The sequence below is a fragment of the Empidonax traillii genome, unplaced genomic scaffold, assembly GCF_003031625.1.
Source record: "Empidonax traillii isolate 1590-97213 ecotype Southwest subspecies unplaced genomic scaffold, ASM303162v1 scaffold589:size398478, whole genome shotgun sequence".
Classification (NCBI taxonomy): Eukaryota; Metazoa; Chordata; class Aves; order Passeriformes; family Tyrannidae; genus Empidonax; species Empidonax traillii.
Window position 1 is genome coordinate 46,226 of NW_020955782.1, and position 26,293 is coordinate 72,518.

General features: G+C 37.1%; 1 protein-coding gene across 1 annotated transcript in view; it reads left to right on the plus strand.

The window, feature by feature from the left end:
- The window catches only part of N4BP2L2 (NEDD4 binding protein 2 like 2), a 46,354-nt gene that overhangs the window by 17,108 nt on the left and 2,953 nt on the right, over positions 1-26,293 (plus strand). The window contains exons 7-11 of the mRNA XM_027898297.1: positions 2,070-2,213; positions 16,487-18,276; positions 20,670-20,755; positions 21,365-21,410; positions 22,440-22,631. Coding sequence (XP_027754098.1) covers positions 2,070-2,213; positions 16,487-18,276; positions 20,670-20,755; positions 21,365-21,410; positions 22,440-22,603 — 2,230 coding nt within the window. The 3' untranslated portion in view covers positions 22,604-22,631. The remainder of the gene's footprint in view (positions 1-2,069; positions 2,214-16,486; positions 18,277-20,669; positions 20,756-21,364; positions 21,411-22,439; positions 22,632-26,293) is intronic.

The following is a 26,293-nucleotide window of genomic DNA, read 5'->3' on the forward strand; positions in this document are numbered from 1 at the left end:
GAGGGCTAATAATCAGACACTTGTAAGATATTCAGCATGAAATTTCCATTACATGAGACAGACTCAGTTTCCAGGAAAATTCGTGTTTCCACATGGTCTTAACAGGCAAAAGGATAAACAGATGTGTAGTTACTATTGAATTGTATTGTTTAGTCATTAGTTGTAGGAGTAAAGTTTATGTGTTTCCCAAACCCAAAGGTTTACTTGAACTGTGAAGTGCAGCTACCAGTTTTTAGAAGGTTCCTAGAAATGTTTTAGCAGCTCTACTTGCTATAAATATTTGAATAGAGGACCAGTGTCTGGAAACTTTATTTTTGAGAATTTAAGAAAGGTGGTGATGTAAATTTTCATTTTATTTTTTAGTTGCTTCAGGAGAGGGCTCCTTCCAGTTTTGTATCATAAGCAGATTTGCTGAGGGTAGTGTCGAAACATTTCATAGTGACAGAACTTTGCATTTATCAATAGGTTCTGTGTTGCTCTAATCAAAACCAACTTCTGTATTATAACTGTCTATTAGGAGCTTTTGCAGGTATGTCTGTGTTGGTTCAGGATAGATGGCTTTGTGCTCTTTCAGCATAGCCAAACTGCAAAAGGATGAGTAAGGATGTGCCTGAAGAGGAGATCACAGTATTAAATGACATTGTACAGCAAATTTATTTCCTTTTTTCAATTAGTTTCTATGTTTAATCCAGTTTTGCTGTTCGTGATTCTATTATCCTGCCTTATTCCTTATTAGACCTTTCTTTTATTGTCCTGCCTTTCCTTATTAGGAAAAGTACTTACTCATCTATGATGTGATTATACACAAATCCATTCAATTGTGGATGAGTGTGCACTCTATTCCCAGAGCACTTGAGCTGTAATTTTCTTCTAGGAGTATTAAAGGATAGGGAAAATATTGAGTAACTTTCTGCTTCCACCACTTGGCATAAAAGGACTTAGAGTTCCTCTTCTCATATTTTGTCTGTCATGAGTGTTAAGTGCTTTATAGTATCCAAGTTTTTCCAGGGGATTGTGTTTTTTCTCTACCATTAACATTTTTCATATTTGTGAATAAAATCAAAACTATTAAGGCTCACTAACTGATAAGTTCAACATGCAACTGCTCCTGGACCACTTTAGCACAGTGTAGAAATTAGAAGCATGTAAACAACACGCCACAAGTGATTATCAGTCTTGCTTCTGATGTTGTCTCAGGGAAGAGTTTCTGTGAGAGAAATATTCTACTTAAGCATTTTCTTCACAGAAAGAAAGCTGATAAAATGCACCTTAAGAAGCCTGCAGTATTCTTTGAAACCTTATCAACTTGATACTTACTTATTTGTTGTAATAATACGCACAAACTCATGGAGGGGATGGGTGGTGAGGAAGTCAGTCTTTCAAAATGCTTCTATATGGAGTATCCTCTTTCCAGTATAGCCTGTTTGTTCCCAGTGTTGATTTCCCCTCTACAGAACTGAGCAACGTGGTAAGGCCCGTGCTTCTTCTGTCCCTGGCAGAAAGCACAAAGATGCAGAAATACATTCCCTATTTGTTTAATGTGGAAATAATTCGGATTGGACAAGGTTTCTTGGTGATAAGAGATGTATTGATGAGAAAATATTCTATCATTAAGTCTAGAAACCATTTAGTTGCATATTTTTTATACTAGTTTGAACACTGCTCTCATAAGGATTAGTCTATGGTATTATTCATCCCTTTACTCATTAGCTAGTATACCATGTAAAATCTGATGAATGAATAGAAAGCAAAGTCCTTCAGGGACTTTATATAACAATATATTATATAGTTACAGGTGTATAACATCACATTTCTGTATGAATAAGAATGAGGGTATTGTTTACTGTTACTTAGTATATGCAGTGGAAAATTGTTAAACCTTAACACAAGTTGAATACCTAGAGAATAAGGGTACAGCATAATAGAAGTTTAAATATGAAAAGCAAGAAGAAAAATATTAAGAATTTAGAGGTTTTTTTCTTAAAGACTGTAAACATATAAATATAGTTATACATGTTTATATCTAACTAAAAATACCAGACAATTAATTTAAATTTTTATTTTTATAGGAGGAATAAACATGGGGTCACTCGTGAGAAGATTGCTCAGATGTTGGAACGATACGAATATCAAATATCTATACCTATTGTCATGAATTCAGTGGTACCTCCCCACAAAAACAATCAAAGACCACCTCTACAGCGAAGACATAGGTGGGGAGACAATACAGACTCGTGGAATTATTTCAGTGTTTCCAGTAGCCAGTAACACATTTGCAGTCAGTTAATAAGCATCTGTTCCTTGCCCTTTTAAAACACATCATCACCTCCAATAAAGTAGTGGATCTTCTGTGTTTTAAATAGGCCTGTTTCGAGACCATTTTCTTCTGGAGGTTGTTCTTTTTAATGGACTTGCATGTAAATAGAATTGTACATTTAATGTTTTTTAAGACTATATTTATTAAAGTTGTAAGACCTTTGATTTTAGTAAAAATTTTAATATATGATATGACATATAGCAGAGTCTTCATAAATCTAAGACAATGATGTTGTCATATAACAGGTAACTGTTGAGCAGTTTTTTTTAAAGAAGGGATCATATTAGAGGTCTTGTAAAAGATAATTAAAACCTTGGAAGAAGAGGTCATTTATGTAATAATCCATTTTAATGATTGTCATTTAGTCTTCTTACCTTTTTGGAGATTTTTTTGAAAACAGGTATGTGCTGGATTTTCCTTTAGTCCTATTTGACATATATTGCCAACTGGAAAAACTTTGGCATGGATTTTCTGGTTTCAGAGGTTTGATTTTTTTGGTTGGTGGTGGTTGTGGGTGTTTTTTTTTTGGTGGGTTTTTTTTGGTGGTTTTTTTTTGTTTTGTTTTTTTTTTTTTTTTTTTTTTTGGTCACAGAAGCTCATGTGGCAACTGCAGCAATGTTCTGCCAATACAGTATTCACCAGCCTTAAACTGTGCAACCTGAATTATTTTTTTATTTGTTTTTGTTGGTAGTATATAACTATGATGGTGATGGTGGCTGCACACCACCAATGGTTTTTTTTTTTTTTGTGCTGACTAAAAAGAAAAATAAAACCTTAGTTTTATCACTAAACCCTCAGAATTTCACAGCTGCGTCTTTCTAAGTAAGTCGATTTGTTTCATTTGCGATAAAAATGAAGTATAAAAGCATTAGGTTGTCAAATCCCAGTCTGCAGTTGGGATGCATTAATTCAGTATAAATACTGGTTATAACTGTAAAACCATCTTGCGCTCCTAATTTTGGCACAGTGATTGTAATCTGTTTAGCACATAACAAAGAATGAGCCAGCATGGAGAGTGACTAATTTACTGCCCTTTTTCTCTTAAAAATGATGAATTTGTAAGTGTCCACTTTTGCTTGGTTTTTAACAGCTCGTTGTATTAATAAAATATATTTGTGTTCAGTGTTGTTGAAGTAGTCCCATGCAACAGTTTGTATTATTTTCAAGCTTGTAGGATTTTATACAGATAAGCATCATTACTAACCTGATAGCTGAAATAACCTATCTTCAGGTCTAACTATATTTGATTTCCTTATACACTGAATGAGTAGATGTTGACAAGGAGATTTTTGTCAAGAACATGAGAACATATCTAAGAGAATTTTGATGGTTATCTGTTACTAAGTTGGTGTCATAGTTGTCAGAATTTTGGAAAATCCGAAGTCAGAATAATTTTTTTTAAATTGTAAACAATTTTTGAACAGGCCCTAAAAATTACTTCCTTATTAAAGTCTGAATATCATCAAAGTTGAAAATCCAGGTGTATAATGAAGTATCATAGAATTAACTGGGTTGGAAGAGACCTTCGAGATCATCAAGTCCAACCCTTGATCCAACCCCAATATGATTACTAGATCATGGCACTCAGGGCCACATCCAGCCTCATCTTAAAAACCTCCAGGGACGGTGAATCCACCACCTCTCTGGGCAGGCCATTCTGATGCCTGATCACTCTCTCTGTAAAGAACTTCTTTCTAATATCCAACTGAAACCTACCCTGGCAGAGCTTAAGCCGGTGCCCACTTGTCCTATCTTTCTGTTGTTTTCTACACCTATTATTCAAATACAAATTGATGTCTTATTTATTTGAAAAAAAAATTAAAATATTTCAGTAGTGCATGTTAATATATTGAATTATGTGTCTATGTAGAGAAGAGGCTGTCCAACTATATTGTTTCCCTCACTGTCTTATTCAAATCAATTATCTTTCTGTATTTTAGTTTTTATGATTATCTTTCTCTATGTCTCAAAAGAATTGTAGAAGTTATTGTAAATGCTCAGTAATACTTTATCCCAGAGCTTTTATATTTATGAAAACATATTTCAAGTGGAAGGGAGATGAAAAAGTTTTAGAAAGACTCACTCTATTTTGCTGTAAGCTATGAAATTTATTGAGGCTTTATGTAATATTCACACTGTGCTAAGGTATGGCAAAAAAAGAGCTTCCTATTGAAGATTGATGCCAAAATATCTTTTGGCACCTTTTGTCTTCAGGTTTAAAGAGACATTGGGGGATTTCTAGTGATACGTAATTATTTAAATAGCTGTTAATTGGTACTATTTTGAAGCAGTGCAGCTTTTCTTGTGTTACCTTTTTAATTATTGGTGGGTGAGGAGTGTTTCTGATGTGCAGAGCTTGCTGATCAATAATGGGCCTGCGTTTTGCAAAGGACACTTAAGAAAGGGAAGCTCTGCAATTTGTTTCTGTATCAAACATTTCTTGTAAATGGCTCCATCTATACAGCTGAATTCCAAGGTAAGTACAATCACGTGGTAGGTGAAAACACAGTGGAATTACTGTCAGTGTAACACATTTTTGTTTCATGGTATATTAATACTTTATGAGGGTAGGACAGTCATGGACATACATATATCTCAGGAGTTGATTTTGATTTTATTCTCCAGTGTTTATATGTAAAAATAATAAAAATTATTTGAAATACATGTCACAGGTATTGAATTTCTCATGCTATCTCAAAACCAAGGAAAATTAGAGGAAAATAAGTTATTTTCAAAATATATATGCAAGAAATGTAAGAACTTGCTGCCCAGCTGGACAGCTAGGCCTGAAAATTTTTACTGTCTGCTGTAGTTTTTATACATGTATTGATTATAATGTACCTATAATGAAGGTTTCCTCTTCTACATTTTTAGTAAATTGCTAGTTCACCATATTTCATGAAATAGTAGTGTTGGATTGGGGTTTTTTAAAATTTAACTAATGCACAGAGCCTGGCTATGTCTGGGATAAGTTAGTTTTCTTCAGAGTAGCTGGTCAGACTGTGTTTTGGATTTGTACTGGAAACTGTGTTGATAACACAGCAGTGTTTTTGTTATCGTTGAGAGGTGCTTACACAGTGTCAAGGCCACTCTGCCTCCCACCCCACCCCACCAAGTGGCCTGGAAGCACACATGGAGTTGGGAGGGGACACAGCTGGGACAGCTGACCCCAGCTGACCAAAGGGATAGCCCATACTATGTGGTGTCATGCCCAGTATATAAAACCAGGGGAAGAAGGAGGGAGGGAGGTGGAGGGGATGTTCACAGTGATGCAGTTTGTCTTCCCAAGTAGCGGTTAACGCGTGACAGAGCCTGGCTTTCCTCGGAGATGGCTGAACACCTGCCTGCCTGTGGGAAGCGGTGAATGAATTACTGGTTTTGCTTTGCTTATGTGCATGGCTCTTGCTTTACCTGTTAAACTGTGTTTATCTCAACCTGCGAGTTTTCCCACTTTTATCCTTCTGATTCTCTCCTTCATCCCATCAGGAGGGAGTGAGTGAGTGGCTGTGTGGGCCTGAGTTGACAGCTGGGGATAAACTGTGACAACCTAGTGTAACACTTCTGATTTTTAACGTGATGGTGAGGAATTCTGTCTTCTGTTCTTGTAGCTGTGTCCTCTTCAGGTTAATTTTAATCCAGTTGGCCACACTTCATAATTCTTCTAAGCTTTTTGCCTTAAAACAAGAAAGCCAGGATTTTTTGTCATCTATTTCCTGAAACCTTTTGCAGATGTGGTTGTTTCTCTGCTAATAGATAACTGAAAACGAGGCTTTGGCTATCTAAGATGGGACCCATAACACTTATATTTAATTGTTTTGTGTCCATCTTCCCTGTTGTAATTTAGACTGTGTTGGTATTTTCTTCTTTGAGCTGACCAGTAGGATTCATTCTCAGTGAATTAAAAAAAAAAAAAAAATTTTTTTCACTCATGTGTGATGTGTAGTTTTAACTGCTGCTTCCTCCTAGCAATCAGGTTTTCTGGAAGAAATGCTTTTGCTCTGTGCTGCTTCCTCATGGAGATGAGGTGACTAGGTATATCTTGAGAATTCAGGGTTTTCCAAACAAAAAACCAGATGCATATATTACAATCCCCTGTAAAAAGCAGCAAGAAGATATAGGGCTGAAATTAAACTGAAAGCAAATACTTGATTGAGTTATCAGGTGTTTCACGTGGATGGGATGGGGAAATATTTCACTTAGAGTGGCACTTGTCTTATTTCAATGTTTCATGTTCTCATCCTTTTGAAATAAAAGCAAGAGCAGAGATTAAAGCTCTTTATTAATTTGTAGGTGAAAATCTACTTTTACATCAGTAAATTTGTTTGGGAGGGTCCTCTTTTTATAGATTAATTGGTTGAAATTAGCTGTAAATCTGCTTATTTGAGTTTGTAGAAAAATGTGTGGAAACGTAATTGGTCTTATTTTGAAGATAAAGTAGTGAGAGATTGTTAAAGTCTGATCATCTCAAATTTGTTCAATTTATTTCTGTAGTAATGGAGAGGCAACAAAGGTGGTTTTATCTTGAGATGGACTGTCAGTGTAATTCTAAATCAAGGATAATAAAAGTATTGTGTCTGGAATTGGTCTTTGCAGTTTCTTTTTATCTGATAATGCTGCTACTTCATTTCTCAGGTAGGTAGGTAGTCCTTGATCATATCATTTGTATCTTACTGATCTGTAGTGCTATTGTAACAATACCATGTTGTGTCAAGACAGAATATATTGTATCCATGAAGTAATTCTTTTCCAGTTGCACTTGCAGTCCTTTTAGTGACGTTAAATGGGTTTTTTTGTCTGTTAAGAGAATTTAACTTTTTTTTTTTTTTTAAACGTGATGGCATGTTTTCTAACTACTGATTTTTATAAGGCTTAATTCTTAAGTGAGTGTTGTTTAATCTCTTCCTAAATTGCTAACAGACTAAGAAGTGCTACGTGAGTTGACTGAATAAATATTTCCTTATTTCTAAGGGGCTTATTGTATCATGTACAGATCAGTCTTAGTCATGGGCCCATAAACTGTTTGGCTGTTATTTTCTCCATGATACTTTAAATCTTTTTTTTTTTTCTTTATTCATTAACCATAGGCTTTGGTAACCTACACTATAAGTTATAATAGTGTGTGAGAAGTTATTGGACAGCTTATCCCACATCTTACTCTTAACCATTAATAGTTTCTGAAGGCTCATGAATCTGACTTAAGGGTATTACTTTTCCTCCATTTAGCATAAGATGAATACACTGCTTTACAGGGACCTTGACAACAAAAGTATAGACATCAGATCTTTTACCTGAAGCAAGCGAGGGAAACACGTTTGAGCGTCATTTGTGGCTCTTTGCCTGTGTTTGGTACATGGGCTAAATATTCAGTGAATATTTAGCATTAGCATTCTTCTTCACTTTAAGAAGACTATGCTTATGGCTGTGCAGCTAAAATTCATTATATATAGGATTATGAATGGAATTCTGTGTGTGTAATATGTACAAGTCAGAGCATTTATTTTTCATTCTGTTACTGCTTTGTTCCTGCAATCTAGACTGAATTCTTGGTTCTAATAGTTAACTTGGACGCCCTTTTTGGTCCTAGGTCTAGGTCCTAGGAGAGGGGATTTTGTGAGTAAAGTTAGCTAACTGTGTTTTAAGTTCTACTGCTCTGCAGGGAGGTGAACTGTAAAGAGATGAAATGAGTTTGTCCTTGTCTGATTAGTTTGTGGTGCCTTTATTGAGTATGTCAGACTTTGAACTCACTGGTACAAGTAAAATGGGACATACTGAAGTGAGTTAAATGGAGGATGGCCAGGGCCTGGAGCACCTGATACACAAGGAGAAGCTAGGAGAAATGTATTCAGTCTTAAGAAGAGAAGGCTGTGATTAAGACAGATTAATACTGTTGTCACTTGTCTAAGGGGAGAGTACAAAGATGGAGCCAGGCTCCTTTTAGGTGAAAAGCAAGGTTGGAGGTTGCAACATGGAAAATTCACACTGGATACTAGGGTGTGTAATTTCCATCCTGGGAGTATTCAAAACTTGTCAGGGCAGGGCACTGAGCAATGAGATCTCAGTATTGCCTTGAGCAGAGGTTGGATCTCCAAATACCCTTTCTGACATAAATTACTTTCTTATTAAGGATGTTGTGAGAGCAGTGCCCACAGTATCAGAGAGTTAGCTTTTACTTATCAGAGAAGACTTTTAAATCACTAACAGAAGTGTTGCCTGGTTTCAGGATGCTGGATGCAGGCTGTGATGCTGTTCTTGTTCTCAGATTTAACTGTAGCAGCAAATATGGCTGAACTGTTTATTCTGGTTATGTTGTTTCATAGCTGTGTGGGCAGAGTTGCTTGCAGATTCCTGATAACACCTTTAGCTGCTCCTCTTTTTTTCCTCTTTCGGCAGTGTCAATGGTTGCTTGTCAGCTGTATTGTCTTTCCAGACTTAGGAAATATTAGCATATATTACTGTTTATCTAAAGTAATTTTATTACTTTCTGTCCAAAGACATATTTCTATTGACATTTACTACACTGAAAAAATTGAAAGACAGTTTTCTGCATCTATTCATCCCCAACACTCTAGGAATAATACAGGGCTGTTTTGTAAAAAGTACCTTTAAAGGATAATTCATCATGTCTTTTGAATATCTCTAGTCTTTTTGGTAAAAGATATTTTAAAAGGGAGATGAGTCAATACCAAAGTGTAGTATGCAGACATAGTGAAATTTGGATGCAAGTATGACAAAGTACGGAGAGTTGTTAGAAAAGTTTTAATACCTTCCAGGAAATGTGCATTAGAACTGAATCATATGTAGTTCTCCATATTTCATGGAGTATTTGAGATGCACAGAATTAGTGCAACAAGTGGAGCAGATGTTCTGAATAGCAACACTGTCTGCAGTTACAAGTACTTGAATTTTAATGTTGCTATAATCCAGGTTAGAGGCTGGTTACTTGATATTTGCTGATACTGTGTTCTTTTACTGTTTTCCTCTTCTAACTTTCTCCCCTGATTTTCTCTTTTTTCTTGAACTGCATTTTTCTCACCTGAGTGCTGTGTGTTTGGTTACTACAGTTGTCTTCATAACACTGGATCCACCTCCCCCCTCCCTTTTCTTTCTTTAATGAAAAGCTGTGTGGAGAGCTGCACCTTATTTTCTATTTTTTAAATGCCTCAGTTCAAACTCTTGCTGATTTAAAAACTGAGTACATAGTACCCCCCAAGCTGTCCTTTTGAATTTTTTTTTCTTATCCTATTAAAAGTAATATTTTCTGTCATGCAATATATTTTTCTTTATACCTTTTTTCCTCCTTAAATTTGCAGCATCCTCTGAGTTTTCAAAACTCATTCTTTTGTTCCAGAATTACAGTCCTGCTTTGACGGATATTTAGTTACGAGTCTTTGCTACAATTCTGTTGATTGAAACTGTTTTAAATACAGCAAAAATCTGTAATCTTTCATTGGAAGTTCCTAACAGAAAATAGCTTATTACATATCTCCAAGTATTTCATTCTCCTCTCATTATACCCTTGTTTTTTCCTTACTCTCCCACCCATAATTTCCTTCAGCTTTGTTTATGCTCGTGTCTCATCTCAAATTTCGTTTTACATTTGGTTTGGGTGTGAATGTGCCTGGACAAGAAAGGTCAACACTTCCCTGTTGGCTTTTAAAACCCTTTTGCTGTACTTGCTTATCTCTTGCTTATCACAACATTTGATTATGATGGCTGTAATCTATGTTCAGGTACTAGGAGGTTGTATCACAGTATATAGGTCTTTTTATTTTCTAGATAAAATATTTATTTATTTATTTATTTAAAAGGTAACTCTATAGTGGCCAAAACACACAATGAAGATGTTTTAGGAAGCAGGATTTGGTAATACTGTCTTATTTGTGAACCACATTTTAGGACAGGATGTATTTCACAGCCTCATGAGAGCCTCAGTAAATTGCTTCTCCGGGGTACAGCTTCTTGAGTGGAATTCCATAAGCAGATATCTGGAAAACAGTAGATTTGTGTGGGAGAGGAACTAAAAAATGAATCATGAGATGGTTCACAGGATTTAATTTTTGAATGTAGATTTTGTTTCTCCTAAAAGAAATCCACTGAGATTCAATACTGTCTTGTATTTGAGCTGGTTAGATTACATAGACATTGTGCAGTATCTTTTGTATCTAAGAGCAACTCTGTTGTTCATTTAGAAAGAAAATGTTGGGGGTTTTAAGTTAATTATTACACCTTTTTCTACAGCTGTGAATTGACTAGTAGGTGGATGGGCTTTGCAATTTGCAGTGGATGGTGTTTGTCTGGTCAGTCGCAGTCTTCAGCAGTGTGCTTCATGGTTGTCAGCCTGGACACCAAGCTATTAACTAGTGCAAATTTGACTGTAGTTCCTATTTCTCCAAACTTCTTAACGCAGTTTGTTTCTTGTCTAGCCTGGATTAATTTCAATCAGGTTGTCTTCATGTTTAGCTGGTATCATCAAGTAATAGAACTGATGTTGTCAAACTTGACGAGATGATTCATACTGTACTTCCAGTGCATAACGTTGGCAGCTGTGTCCACCATGCTATTTTCAATGGACTAAATGTTGATAAAACTTAAATGAAAACTAATTCTGTGAGCCTTCATGGGGGAGAAGGCTGCTGATGAAGCTGCAGTTTCTTCTCTGTATTGTAAGTATATCACCTTAAAATATATTCAGATCACTTGGAGTGTTTCATGTTGCCCTTTGTTTTTTTCCTTCTTAACCTGCCTTTTAACATTGAGTGCAGAAAAATCCAGTCAAACTGAAAATGATGCCTCTTCTCTCTCTGTCTGTTAGCATCCATCAGTGCATCTAGTGCTGGGGGCATTGTTTTGTTTCTTTTCTCAGAGTTTTGAATTGTGTCAGGTGAGATATTTGTGGCATCTAAATGAGGTTGAAGCAGCTTTTGAGGTTTTTCTCTTGTTTGGAAAGTAGATGTTTGATACTGGGCACAAATGTGTTCTGTGCACATGTAGTATATGTCAGACAGTATATTTGGGATCAATTTCCTTAATGTTGATCAATGTAGTCTATGATTAAGGAGCTAAAATAGGACATTTCAATCAGAACATATTTATGACTTTCATGAACCAGTCAGGACAAAGATCAGTAAGGTCACCCCACCTGAAATTTTTTATGGAGTTACTAGCACCTCAGGAATGTGGGGATTTGGGTGGGTGGATTGTTTGCTTTTTTATTTTGAAAAGCGAAGTGCTTGCACTTTGCCATGTACTTGATTAACAGCTTCTAAAGGCAGTCTTTAATCAAACCAATTGTATGTTATTCTCTGTGTACTTTCTTTATCAATATCTCTTGTGTCTGGACTATAACAGGGCAGCAGTCTGATAGCTGATTATACATTGCACAGAACTGTATATACATCAATCCTGTATAAAATATAAAGACTGGAGCAGCTCTTTGAGCGCTGTGATAGATGAGCATATATTATGAAGGTATTTAAGTCTCACCACCAGTGGTAATGCTGTTGAAAGACAAAAGAATAATAAGTACTGAGATACCTTGGATCAAATCCAGTTAGTTGGATCTTTACTGATTTGGGGCAGAGGGAATTAATTTGCAACACTGTAAAGTGTAAATATTTCTTACAAATAATTTGTGCTGAATTTCATTGCTGTGGGGCAACATGACATGTTGCTGCTGGAAGTAGTCACTTGCTCTCACCAGCCACTTCTTTTTGTCTTATTTAGACACTTCTTTTACTTCTTGCTTTACCAAGTTAAATGAGCACAACAACAAAGTATGCACTTGTTTTCTTTTGACGCAGGGTTGGGCAGGTGCATCCACCCACAAGGAGAGTGGTAGAGCTAGCAAAAAAAAGTAGTGGAAGTGCAAGAGCAATATCTGGAACAGAGTAGGAAAGGATGACAAAGAGTGTTTCTTCAGCAACAAAGTGCTAAGCTGAATGCTTAGTTGTCCAGTGGAATTTCAGCTTTTAGGAAGCCCAGTAATGCTGTCAAGTTATGTGTTTTTTTCCTACTTACTTGATCACCTGATAGCAATATTCCATTTGGTTTTGGTTTTGAGGAATTAGATCTTTTAGCATTCATTTTGGCATTAAAGGTAAGAGAGGTAACAAAAAGGCTGGTACCTTGGCTTTCTTTTGTTATTCCAAAATTATAACTTCAATTTCTAGTTGTTGCTGAAGTAAAATTAGATCACAAGGAATTCAGCAATGTACTTGGACTTACCAGGTGGAGAAGATGAAGTGTAAATGCCATTTTATGTAAGCTGCTCTACTGTAATTTTTATGTTGAAAACCCACTCCAGAGACTTTGTAGATTAATGATAACATACGTTTTTGAAAGAGCATGTGCCTTATTGCTAAGTGTCATCTAGAAATGGATTTTAAATTTATCACTTCTCTTATATTGCTTGGTTATTAGGAAACATTACTGAAAGAGTGTTCAGGCTTTGGAACAGGCTGCCCAGGGAAGTGATGGAGTCACCGTCCCTGGAGGTATTTAAAAGACATGCAGATATGGCACTTGGGAGGACATGGTTTAGTGGTGGACTTGGAAGTGCTGGGTTAATGGCTGGACTCAATGATCTTAGAGGTTCTTTCCAACCTAAATGATTTTATGATTTTATCCTGTATTTCATTACAGCAGTTACTGCAGTCATTTCAAACAGACATCATATCAAACAGACATCAGCTTAGATGAATAAGCTGAATAAGCTGTACAACTGCAAATAAGTAACTCTTCTGGTCTTGCCATTTTTCAGCATAATGTGACTGCTTTAGATTCATTACTTTGCGTGTTCTGACTCTCAGTCAAGATGGTCAGTGCTATTTTGAGCAGTAGGTTACAACCTAGAAGTCACATGTATCAGATATGGCAAAAAGCTTTTAATATTGTCTAAACAGTAGACTAAGAAATTTCCAAGTGTTGTTACAGAATGGGAATTCCTATTTCAACAAAGATACTATTACTTTTTTTTTTTCCCAGGTCTTTTTATTACTAGACAGTTTTGTAAATGTAGTAAAATTTAAATATCATCTGAAACAGCACTTTTTTCCCTTTTCTTTTTGCCTGTATTTTAAGGGTTTGAAAACAACTCACTAGCAAATGCCTCTGTAAAGAAGTAATGTCTGTGTGCATGCTGGTTCTTCAATTTTCTCAGTGTTTGTGTGCCATATGGTTTTACAATAAGGCAAACTCTCAAAAGGTATGTAGGTGTACTAAAAGAGGAGAAATTAAGACAAATGTAAAGAAAACTAGTAGACAATTTGCTTCACTTAACGCAGAAACCTTAACATGATACTGGGTTTCATCCCAAGCAGGAAATTTTAGCTATGCTATCATGGTGCAGGAAATTTTAGCTATGCTATCATGGTGCCTTAGAGTATTTCTTTGGAGCAGTATTTTCTTGGAATCAGTTGGGAAACAAAGGTTACCTGGAAGCATGAAGAGTAACACATTTTATTATTCTATATGTAACAGTTCATCACTTTCCTTTTTGCTTTAGTCCTTTTTTTAGGAAATTCAAATCTTTAGAAAAACTAATCTTCCTGAACTGCTATAAAACCTCCATGTTTCCAAAGCATAGAAATTACATAGTTGTATTATTGATGAACTGTTGAATATCACTAATCAGGGCCATATCCAGGTATGCTAAATCAACATCCTGGATCAACATTTGCACTTGATATTTTGACATACAATAATTTCAATGCAATAATAGCTGTTAGTTTCTCTGGATCATCTTGGGGATTCTTCTCCCATACTTTGGTGGATATGTTTTTGCTGGTTTTGCATTCTAAAGTGAGTTCTGTCCAGTGTAGTTTTCCCTTCCTATTCAGAATTAGTAGTGAGGAGAGTAAATAAGTGTAATGACCTTTAAGACTTTCCCGCATTTCTGCAATACCTTTTGTTGCGACATCCCAGCATAAGAAAGTTTTTGTCAGCGTTGTCCTGAAAGTGTTGTCAGATATGTCAGGGGTTAGACACCAAAAACATGCTTGAATCAATATTAGAGAAGTTCGCTCCTATCAGCAACAGCGCAAATTCACATCCAAGACTGCCAAGACTGGAGAAGTTCGTTCCTTTCCTGTGCCAGTGCTAAACTAACATTGGTAGTTTGGTTGTCATTTCTGCAGTTGTTCTGGCAGCAAAGGAATTTTAGATACAACAATAAATTCTTCTTGGAATTGGTGCACAGATCTGATGTTTTATTCCCCGCTCCATTAAAAACAGTTGAAATTCAGACATTATTTTCTATTTCACTGGTAATGGGTTTTTTGATTCTGAAAACTTCAATGAATTTCCTTGTCTAAAACCACTTTCAAGTCAGGAATTGTCTTCACTAAAGAAGGAAGGTAATGTCAAGGTTTAGGGCATAATATGTGATTAGTATATGATTTCTACAAGTCTGGGGTACATGTAAGAATCTCTCCAACTACCATTGCAGATGCTTCACTTTGATGTCATTTATTTCAATAGACAAATAAGATCCGTTCAATCCTAAAACTCTGGCATTCTGTGTCTTTCTTTCTGGGGAGATATGGGGCATGTTGCTGAATAGGGAGTGTGTTGTGAGCAGAATTCAACAAGGAATTTGTCTTGGCTAACTTCAAGGGGCTGTGGTATTGATACCCACACTTAAACTGTGGGGCACCATATCGAAAATACACTGGTTTGGAAAAGGGGAAGTCCGTTTTCATTGCTGAGAGGAAAGCACCATGTGGACTTAAATGCCAACATTTGAAGGAAATCCCACTTCTTAGAAGGATGCCTTATCTGGATACCATTATAAGGCAATAAATTGTGTGCTTTCCAACAAGATCGGTATGGAGATCTGTAGTGCCCTCTGCAGCAATATCAAGACACCTAGACTTGAATCCTGTTGCAGTCAAGTGACTTTGTTATGCTGAGAAGGCTGGTGATGTCCTTTGCATTCAGAGAATTAGGAGGGTTTGCTTTGTAGAGTTCAAATTAAAAAGAACTTATAAGAAACCTAACAATAAATAAATTTAAGAATGAGTAAAGGGTAAAGGTGAGGTAACTGACCTTTAGTTCCCAGGTTGCCTCCTCATGACCTCCTTCCCTCCACATGGACAGTCTCCCCCTTTTTTTTTTTTTTTTTGTTTTATTTATCTTTAGAGTTTCAGACTACAGCACTTACAGCAAGTAATTTTATATATGAATTCACCGAAAAAAGCGCCTAATTTTACACTATAAGTCTTTTAGCTACTGCTTTGCTTTAGTGTATTGTGTGAAGTACCATCCCAAACAAAGGGCTACAGAAAAGGAGCAGGTCTTTGGTAGATTTATCAGTGAAACTTAGCTCTGAAAATCTAATCTCTTTCTGAAGAGTTGCAATAGGAGATGTTAGATGCCTGGAGTAGGTTTTTCTTCTGAGTGTTCATTTCAGGGTTAGCAGGTCAACATCAGTATTTCAGAGAAGTCACTGTTAGGGCTGCTGTCTGTTAGATTTGATGAGAAATGCAGGCAAAAGAAAAAGATGTTCTGAAAAGAGCTACAAATTTAATTGTAAATAAACATGTTATTTTTCCTAAAGCCTTGTTATTTTTTCCATAGTGTATTATTTTATTGATAATAAAATATGAAGTATTTTTTTCCAAATACATATGACTAAGCAGGTAACATATGGAATAGTAAATATCAGAGTTGCTGTAGTCACTGTACCTTTACATTATTTGGATTTTTGGTTAGCATGTTTTGAACTTGAGTATATGATCTTAATGGATGACATTTTCTTACTGTGTCCTTCACTTTGTACCTTTTTGCTCTGCATGACATTTAATGAAATTTCAGACTAGCGCCAGTTCTTTAGAATCAGTTATTCTAACATCATGCTAGAAAGACATCCAGAAACATGTTTGGTCTTGCAGTGAGTTATGACACTTTTTGTAAAGCTGAGTAAATGGGATATCAACTGTGTTTATTTAAATGGATTGAAATGTTCAGGAGTTGTCCTGAATTGTAAGGTGTATATTTGTTTCATGAATAGGAGGTTTTATCTGAGATTTTACCTATTAAAAAAACCCAGATAGTCTGTGTTTGATCATCATATTAACATAAAGTACCTAATCTTCAAGTCGATCACCATGAATACATTATTACTCAAATTTGTTGGTTTACATTTATTTTGTTTGTTTTGTTTTCACATAGGGAGACAAATTTAAGGACAATCACTGGGTACCCGTCGACAAAAGCAAAGCAGAAGAAAAAGCGAAAAAGAAGCAAAACAATGGAAAGTAATCACACAGAAATTATGAAGAAAATGTTACATGGAGTAGATTGTTATCCAGCTCCAGGTGACCAGGACAGATCAGAAAGTGAGGAGGAGGATGTGGAAGAAGAAAACAGCAAACCACTGTGTACATTCAGCAAAGGTCCAGAGGATCCAGTTTGTGAAGAGCAGCCTAACAGTGATGATGAAAGCCTAAGAGAAGCTGCAGCGGTTTCAAGAGAAAGGTTTCTGGTTGCTGTGCCTGAGGTCTCAACAATGTCAAACAGTGCACTGAAAAATGAATTGCCTATAGAAAGTGACAGTTCACTCCTAATAGATGTAACACCTTTTTCTACTGAAAACCTAACCAAAAGTGCCGATGATGAGGAAGCAAATCAGAGGCAAAAAGAAAATCTTTGCAGAAGCAGTTTCCTAAAAATAAGCAATGATGAAAATTCCATCTATGAAACAGAAGGCATCTCTGAAGATTATGAAACATCACTGTTAAGCACAGAAGACAAACTGGAATCATGTCAAATTACATGTGAACCTGACTTGGAAGCTAAGCTGATAAGTTTAAACAGTGAAGAAAAAGAAATCTCTCAGTGTTACAATTTAAATGATGTGCCTGATAATAACACAGAGGGCAAAGGTGCATTAAAAGAAGAAAAGACTAGCCCTAATGCCTGGGCCTCTTTTTCAGTTAATTTATCTACTGAGGAATTGCAGCTGGGCGCTGATACACAAGTTTCTCTCTCTCCTTGGTCCGAGGATAAATTTGTAGGTGAACAAAGACCCCAAAAAATGAGGAACCCCAAACCCACTCAGACAAACAGTTCAGCACAGCTAAACTGTGATCAGTCAAAGGAAGGATTGGTAAAGGAGAAACATTATGAAACAGAAACTGAGGAGTTTGGCAACATAACAAGCAATGGTCTGTCTGCATCTCCAGCTGGTGAAGTGCACTTTGATTCCTTTGTGGAATCCAGGGCCACCTTTGTGCAGTGTTCAAGTGAAGTAAACGTTTCAATAAATGATGCTACACCAATTATATTGAGAAGGAAAAGGTGCAGGAGAATTGTCAACTTAGCACCAAAGTTTAACCTACCAAGAGAGATTGCTGATCATACAGAAGGAGGGAAGGAAGTCCCAGTAAAAGAAGACTTTCCCCAAGAAAGTGTTTTGGACGTGAGGCAAGAGAACTTTCTAAGCAAGGACCATGGAGAGGCACAAGCACAGGACTCTGCATTGCAGGAATATTTTGCACCTTACAATGACACCGAGGCAACCTCTTCCTTACCCGATGCTGATGCTCTGTTACATGGTATTTCTCCCATTCATTCAGGACAATATTCTCCTATATCAAAATATTCCTGCAGTGTTTGTGTAGAATCCAGAACAGAGGAGGAGCAAGCTACAACTCTAAAGCTGCAAGAGGTAGCTGATAAAACAGAGGACGAGAGTGAACAAGTTTCTTCAGAGGTTACACACTGCCAACCAGATATTTTGTCTTCTGTTAAAGTTGTTTCTGAATATCCAGAAGATTCCAGTATATTGGCAAGCTGCAGTGAAAAGGTGAATGAAGCAGATGACCCTGAACCAGCAGAGGCCTCACAACTTGAAGATAATCAAGATGTGGATGTGAAATGTAGTTTTCTGGGACTTCCCTTATCATTAGGATTTGCTTTTCAACTTGTGCAGCTCTTTGGTTCTCCAGGTCTTCCACTGGGTATAATACTCTTCTTACTACTCCTACGTAAAATAAAAGAAAAACAGCAGCTCAAACCCCAGAAATCCCACAACCCCTCAAACCCACAAACAGAAACCACACCACTCTCTCCAAACCAAAAAACAAACAAAAAGACTATGATCAAATAATAATTTTTATTGCAGATATTATTTAAATATTAATCCTATTGAAATTAATCACTGCTGCTTTGGTTATAGTTTCTGCCAAAAGTGACTCTTGATTTGGCCTCTTATTTTAAGTTTTGTTAGTAATAAAAATTTACTAACTTTAATCCAAAGCATGAAGCTCTCATTGCTGTCTTGTTAGTAACAAAAATTTACTAACTTTAAATCCAAAGCATGAGGCTCTCATTGCCATTGGAATACATCCTAGTGAGTAAGACTTTATTACTGTCTTGATTGCAGAACTAAATGAAAATGTGTTACAAAATGTGTACTCTTTTATAAAGGTTGTATGTCTGCTTTTAAATTCCATTTATATTTCCAAATATAAAACCATTCTGGTTTCCTATTTCCCAAAATCAGACTTAATTTGAAATTGAATACCAAACTTACAAGTTTTATTTTCTGATAGTGAATACCTTCTTTTTAATTGTGCGTGATTAAGAAGTGTCACAGTGTTATATACTCACCTTCCAGGGCTCCAGGTGTCATTTTTTATATTTTCAGTTTAGTCATTTTAAGTTGGCAGGTAAAAGACAGACAGTCCTCAAAGGAGTTGTGTGTGGCAACCATCATTTCCAAATGTACTGCAGGCTAAGGTAACCCCATAGAGCTGTAAACAGCAACAAAACCAGACATTTTATTGGGAATCACCCTGGGACACAGTGCTGTGTATGCACCTGCTGAAAGAGCCGTGTTCCCTGTGCATTTGGATCCTTAAAATTTTTGGGTCCAAATTTAGTGAAGAAACTGTAACTGTCATGTAACCAACAAGTAGGATTAAAAAACACAGACCAGCTTTTCAGCATATAGACTTTTGCATCTGTTTGTTTCAGTAGAATTTAAAGTTAAGCATGTGTTTTAATGTGACAGCTGGGGAGCAGCTTCTGTCTGTTTGTCTGGCCAAACCAACAAAGCATTCTTTGTTTTTATTGTAAACGCTGATGGCAATGCCACCTACCAGAAGAGTGATGCAAACCATGGGAAGTATTACTTGGCTTGGTCCCCAAAGGACCTGCAGTGCTAATTTACCTAAATCTGGCACCACACACCAAAGAACTTGACATACGGAGCTGAAACAGAGCAAGGAAGTACTGCTGATGTCCTTGACTGTTATGTATAAAATATTTTTCTTCTCCAAATTCAGTGAATCTTTATATCTGTGATTAAATTTCATAATCTTAGAGAGAGTTGGCCGTGACTTGAAAACAGGGATCTTCCAGGGTAAAAAAAAGACAAAACCAGACATTCAGAAACACTCAGTAGGTTAGTGAACCAAATGTTATTCTTCTCTGAGTCAGTAACAGGTGAAAATCCGGCATTTAGATGAGCTTCTTTGGAAATAACCTTTAAGAAATACCAACCCACCCCGATATCTCTCTGAAGCCCTGCCAGCTTGTGACTGCTCTCTGCTGGGGTTTTTCCATCAGAAATGTCTGTGCTGTCTGCAGAAGGCTGGCCATGTTCTCCTTTGTTTATCATTGTCCTTCAATTTCAAAAAATTACTGTGCTTTTCAGTGGTATATATTATATATTGACAGGTTACTATTTATTCATGCACACATTTGAACTGAAGTGTTCTACAACACTGGCAATTGCAGTCAATTTTTAGTGAAGTTATTTTGTTGGGAAAAAATTTCGGTAAATAAATGTCTTTGGTTATTTATAAATGAACATTTAGTTGATTGACTTTCTTGTGTGATTCTCATGTAAGTGTAGAATATATTTTAGGCAGTTTTCCTACAAAGACTCTCTTTTTCAGCTTCTTTAACAGTGTTAGAATTCAAACATTTTAGAAAGTAATTTCTTTATTGATATTGCACAGATTCCTAAAATTAAACATTTTAAAATCTAAAGGTTGTTACTTGAGTTGCATTTTGTTTATCATCTGAAAGCTTTATGGTTTTCTTGTTTTCTAGTTTTGGAGGAGTATGTAGGGGAAATGAAAGTATGGTAGGAAAGGGTTTGTGTAAATAAAGGAACCAAACCCAGATCTCCTTCCCCCTTCTCCCTCTCCTCTGCACTGGCCTTAGATTCTAGATATCCTAAATTCTGACTTTGCTGCTCGCTTGTTTAAGTATCTGCGCCTTTTTTTTTTTTTTTTCCTTTAAGTATACATATATATAATGTGTGCAAAAGTTGTAATTCAGTATATATTTTGGCTGTGAAGAGATCTGAACACTCAACTGCAAAAAATATTTTCTTCTGCAGAATCCTTGTTGCCAGATGATTTTATAGTTCCTCTTGACTGGAAAGTTTCAAAGATGATCTATTTACTGTGGAAGACCTCTGTGGAGGTACGAATTTTAGGGGATTTTGGAAGACTTTCCAATATTTCAGGTGCAAAGAGGAATTCTTCAGCTCTTTGCCAGTAAATCTGCTTTATATCCACAATGGATGATTTATATACTCTTCTGAATATTTCTAAAATCAGCTCAAGGCTGTTGTAGGATTCAGGTTTTGAAAGATCAGCTTCAGAAGTGTATACAAAGTAGTTAAAAATGGGAGAAAAAATATCTTTGATACCTGTGCCTTGACCTGGGCTATGTTCATTAAGTACAACCTGCCATCATCCAGATGTTTTCTCTCATCGTCTGAGCATATCTCATCCTCCACTACCTCTACTAGAGCTGCAGCAAAGAAGTCATTCTGAGTGGCTGTCAGCAAATTAATTCTCTTTGCCTAATTAGAAAATGTTAACCTGCAAATTACCTTTTTTCCCCTCACCATGGCTGTTGCTTTGTAAAGGTTTGCTTTTATTTTTCTGATAGTGGCACTTAGGAAAATCCTGTAAATGCAATGAACTAATGATTATAAAAAAATAGTATGGACTTTGTTTCCCAAAATAACAAAATCTCTTGTCACATACTTTCTTCTTTTTGCTGGACTATTGTTATCTATTTTAGGAAAAACAGAAAGCAAATGGATTGCAGAATGGAAACAGCTTGACTGGTAAGTGTATTCTGTGATACAAAAACTGTGTAAATTTTTTCTTGTTGAAGGGTTTTTCATCACAAATAATTGACAACACTCCTGTTTGTGTAAAAGCACCAGGATGTGATAAATGAATTTGTGCCACCGTTGATTGTGTACATGATATGACATAGCTATGGTTGCTGTGAATTGTCACTTTGTTTCCTGAGGCAAGTGCTGAAATTCCTTGCCTTTTAAAGTTTTCCACATGGAATGAATCCAGTAGTTTACCCATTCCAGATCAGAAGAATGTTTAGCATGAGGAAGTCTTACTTTAGACTTTACTTCCCTGAAAGTTTGATTATCTTCTTGACATGCTCCAGCACCTCAACATTCTTCTTGTAGTGAGAAGCCCAAAACTTTGAGCTGCAGCCTCACCAGTGCTGAGCAGAGGGGGTCGATCACTGCCCTGGTCCTGCTGGCCACACTATTGCTGATCTAGGCCAGGATGCCATTGGCCTTCTTGGCCACCTGGGCACACTGCTGGCTCGTGTTCAGCTGCTCTCAACAGCACCTGAGGTCACACACTTGAGCTGTAAGAGGTGTTAGGTTCAAGTGAAGCTCTGGACATCTGCATGCAAGAATTCCTGCAGTGTGAAGGTTATGGAATAAGGTTGCTGGTTGTCTTTTTCCGTGGCTTCCACGTTGGTGTAGTACAATTTCATAAGTTTCATAATATGACTTTAAAAATACATAATAGTAGCTCCCTGAAAGCTACTAGAATTTACTGTCCAAAATAGGAGAGGAGTTTCTCTATTTTAGAAAAAAAGGATGCTTTTGGAGAGGAAACATAAGATTGAGAATAGACACACAAACACATGGGTGCTCTCTCTTACTCCCTGCTCCCCCTGCCCCATCCCCCATGAGAGACAAAATGAAAGATTTCATATTTAAGAGGAGAAATCAAGAGTATTTTGATGAAATAAATTTTAGGTGTCTTTGGCTGCAGTTTGTAATTCCTTTTTTTTTTTTTTTTTTTTTTTTTTTTTTTTTTTTTTTTTTTTTTAGATGATATTATTATTAGTCTTGAAGATCTAAATAAAAATCACCAAGAGAATCAAGATTCTTCTGAAACATTTCCAGACATGGAGCTGTTTCAAGGGATGATAGAAGAGAACATCATGACCTGCACTAGCACTGGCTGTCTGGATGCTGCATTTCATCAGTCATGACTGACCATCTTAAATTCTGCATAAACAGGTAATCAGTCACACTTGTGCATGTGTTTCATTCTTTTTTTATATTTGGCAAAACATCGAAAGAACATTGTTTGTTATATCTTTTATGGTGCATTTAGTATCCCCCAAATTTCTTGTTTTTTAAATTCAGTTAGGGTTGAGGGTTGTTCTGGGTTTCGTTTCTTTTTAAGCCAGAATGGGGAAATGAAAAGGCAGTATTTGGTTATTAAAGGCATATGAATTTTTTTTTTTCTCTGAAATCCAAAACCTGCCTGGTAAAGTAAAAGCACTGTGGTAGGATGGTTAAGAGCTGGACTTCATTCTCAATTTGGTTACTGTGGCAGTCTGTTGAGAGTCATCACAGTCCTGTTTTCCTCACCTCTTGAGTCTGGAGAGCAATGCTGCCTCCATTAAAGGTATAACTATAAAGAGCACTTATGAGTAATAAAACAGTATTTCACCAAGTTCTGAAAAAGTGACAGCTCTCCTTCTTAGTAGAGAATCAGCAGCAGGACATCACAATAAGACTCCAATATATTGAAGTGTTAATTTTTCATTAATGTTTTAATTTGGTGTGACAAAGTGTGCTACTGAGTATTAGAAAGTATGCTATTGTGTTCTTGCTTGTCTTGTGAATTTTTGAACCTTCTGGTAACCTGGCAAAGTTTCTCCAGTGTGTTTGTGTGATATATTCTGGGTGGATTGTGATAAGAAGTAAGGACTTTGGGTTCCAGCTGGAAAATGCTAGCTTAACTTCTGTATAATTTGCCATCAGTTGTTCTTTCCAAAACAGAAAATGGATTAATCTGTAGCTTTTAAACAAGGAAACCGAGGTACACAGAAATAGAATAACTTGTACCATGAGCAAACTGAGCCAGAAAAAAGATTCCAGATTCTGAAGTTTAAATTATTCCTGTCCAGACATCACAGGACCATTGGAATATCATCCTCGTGGGGTCTGGCTGGAGTCTTTGTCACCCTGTGCCTGACCTGAGCATGAGTTGATGGCTGGAGGAGGAGTCAAAGAGGTGGATGTGCACTGTGTTGAGACAGCTATAAAAGCAAAAGTTGATGTTTTAGAAGGTTTCTTAATTTTCACAGTAGAAGTTTGTGTTAGAGAGGAAGTAGTTGCATAGTTTGGGTTGGAATTGAAACCCCTTGAATGCAGTTTGATTTGATATATGCATTTTTAGATCACTGATTATAAAAATGACATTGCAAGCCATTTGCTGATTATCCTGTACCGGCTACTGACACAGGAAGAGGAGGTGAATCTCTGTGAACCACTTAGTACAGACAGCACTGATCTCACAAGGTGATGTCAGGATGGATCAGTAATAACATCAATAGCATCTGGTAGTGGTATTGTCCTCTTACATAATCAAATACTTCAATATTTGGTAAGCAAATTAAAAAAAATTCTAACCAAATACTTAGCCCTATGCCTGCTACAAACTTTTAGAAGTTACTTATTTATAATACTGTAAATATGAACACATTTGAGGTACGATTTTGGCTTATGGTACTACCTGTCTGTGGCTCTTTGTATCCTAAGTTCAGGTTACTGATGTTCATATGGTAAAGAAACAGACGTGTTATCTTCCCAGGAGAAAATTGTAATAAATGTGAATTATTTTTTTTTGCCTTTGTGTGCTTCAAGAAAGGAAAGAGAGATGCTAGCAGAGTATCCTATCTCATTGTCCAAACCTCTGTCTAGTTGCCGAATCCAATAAACTGTTTTTTCCATTCCAAGATTTACCCCTTTTGTCTGTCTGCTGTGCTACTCCCAGAATTGTTTCAGTCTTCCTCTCCTGCTTGTCGTGAGTGCAGCAGAAGTGACCTGCAGCCCTGTGCATGTGTGACCCAGCCACTGCCTGCTGTCATCAAACCCCAGTTTGCTACTTGGTGTTGCAGTCTAATGCTCTACTGCGTGGGCTTATGTTAGTTCCAGGCAATGTAGAATCAAAGCAATGCAGTGTTTGGTTTATGAAAAGGTCTTGCACGTTCTCTGCAGGGCTCGATGCTGGGGGGGTGGCTCAGGTGGAGTTTTGTGTTGGGAAGAGGAGGGAAGTTAGTCAGGAGGTTTTGGGGGTGTTTGGTTTGGTTTAGTTCAACAACTGAAATGAGTCAGGGAAAGTCCTGAAGGCGGTTGGAGGGAGAGGATGAGACAGCAGAGGTCAGATGGCTTTAGGCTGCTCTAGGGCTGTGATCTGCCTTCTCAGACGAGGCTGATGCAATGGCTTGCTGCTGCCGAAATTGTGCAGTGCCCTTCCTGCCAGCCCTGCTCCAGAGATCAGCTCCAACGCTTGCTGGCTGACATGAAAGCTATAATTTAGCTCGCTAACCCTGCAGGAAACAAATGGGTAGTTTTCTGCTGGACTGACAAATTTAGATAAGCTGTAAAGCCCAATTCAGTGCCAGAGCTGGTGCAAGGGAGCAGATGAGGCTGTGCTGCTGCAGATATGAGGAGAGGATGTGCAGGGCACCCTGTTTGGGTGTCAGTCAGCTGTGATACCAGGGACCACGTACCATGCAACCAAACCTTCAGGTGAAGGGCTGGTTTTACAGCTTTTAATCATACATATGTAGGATGTTAAAAAAATTAAAACAAGGAAAGTGTATGAAAAGGAAGAAGCATGTCTTAGGTTTTTCAATCAGCTTATGCTCACAGTCAGGCACAGGATACAGGGTAACACAGATCCCTAGCCAGACCCCACGTGGATATTCCAGAGGTCCTCTGAAGTCTGCATGGGTAGGTACTGTAAAAGGCAGGTGAGTTTTTCTGATTGATGGTGCCCCTGGTTTTGAGGGATAAGGTTGTCTTTCCTCACCACAAAGGAATTATCTTCTGGTCACTGATTAAAGCAGACTTTCCAAGAATGATGTCCCAGAGTGGTTGTAAAACTGCTCAAGTGGACAACTGTAAATGTAGAAATGGATTTGATTTCATCAAATGTCAGGGGGAAAAAAAAAGGTAAGAAAATTGAGACATTCCTACTGAAAACTTTTAAAAACATAGGAAATAAATGGAGAGCTAATACAATCTTTCAGTCCCTTTAGATTGGAAAGTAAACTGAGCATTACTGGCCAAGTGCAACTTTATCTGTTAGCCAGATGATGGTTCTTCTGTACTCATGTTGTGTAAGGGTGTTTTCATTCCAATGAGAGTGAACAGTGGTGGTGTTCCTCTGTGAAAATACAGGGTTAATCTCAAGGTGTTGTGAGAGTTCCTTATTGAAGCATTGGCAGCACATCAGTATTTGTTCTGCAGATTAGGCAAGAGTTCCCAGTTTAAAAAATGTTGGGATCATTGAAAACAGCATTATTTTGGTGCCTATAAGTTCTTCTTAGACAAAAACTCACAAGTGCCAGGCACAATACAAATGTAGCACAAGAAGACGGAACCTGATGTCAGTGTAAGCATTTATCTGCAAGACCACTGCAAAATAAAAGCTGGCATGTTTCTTTTTGAAAGTGTAGTGTTCAGGAGCTCCCTGCAGTAAGACTTGTTCCACAACAGCCTGCTGGGGTGTGGCTTTGATGAGACAAATCCCTTGGTGCTGTGTGTTATCTCTCCTCCTTTCTCTGGCTAGTGCTATTCCCAGTACTTCCCATTGCTGCATGCAATGCTTCTGCAGTCAGAGTGAAACAGTTCAACTCCTTAATCCAATGCATGAAGACATC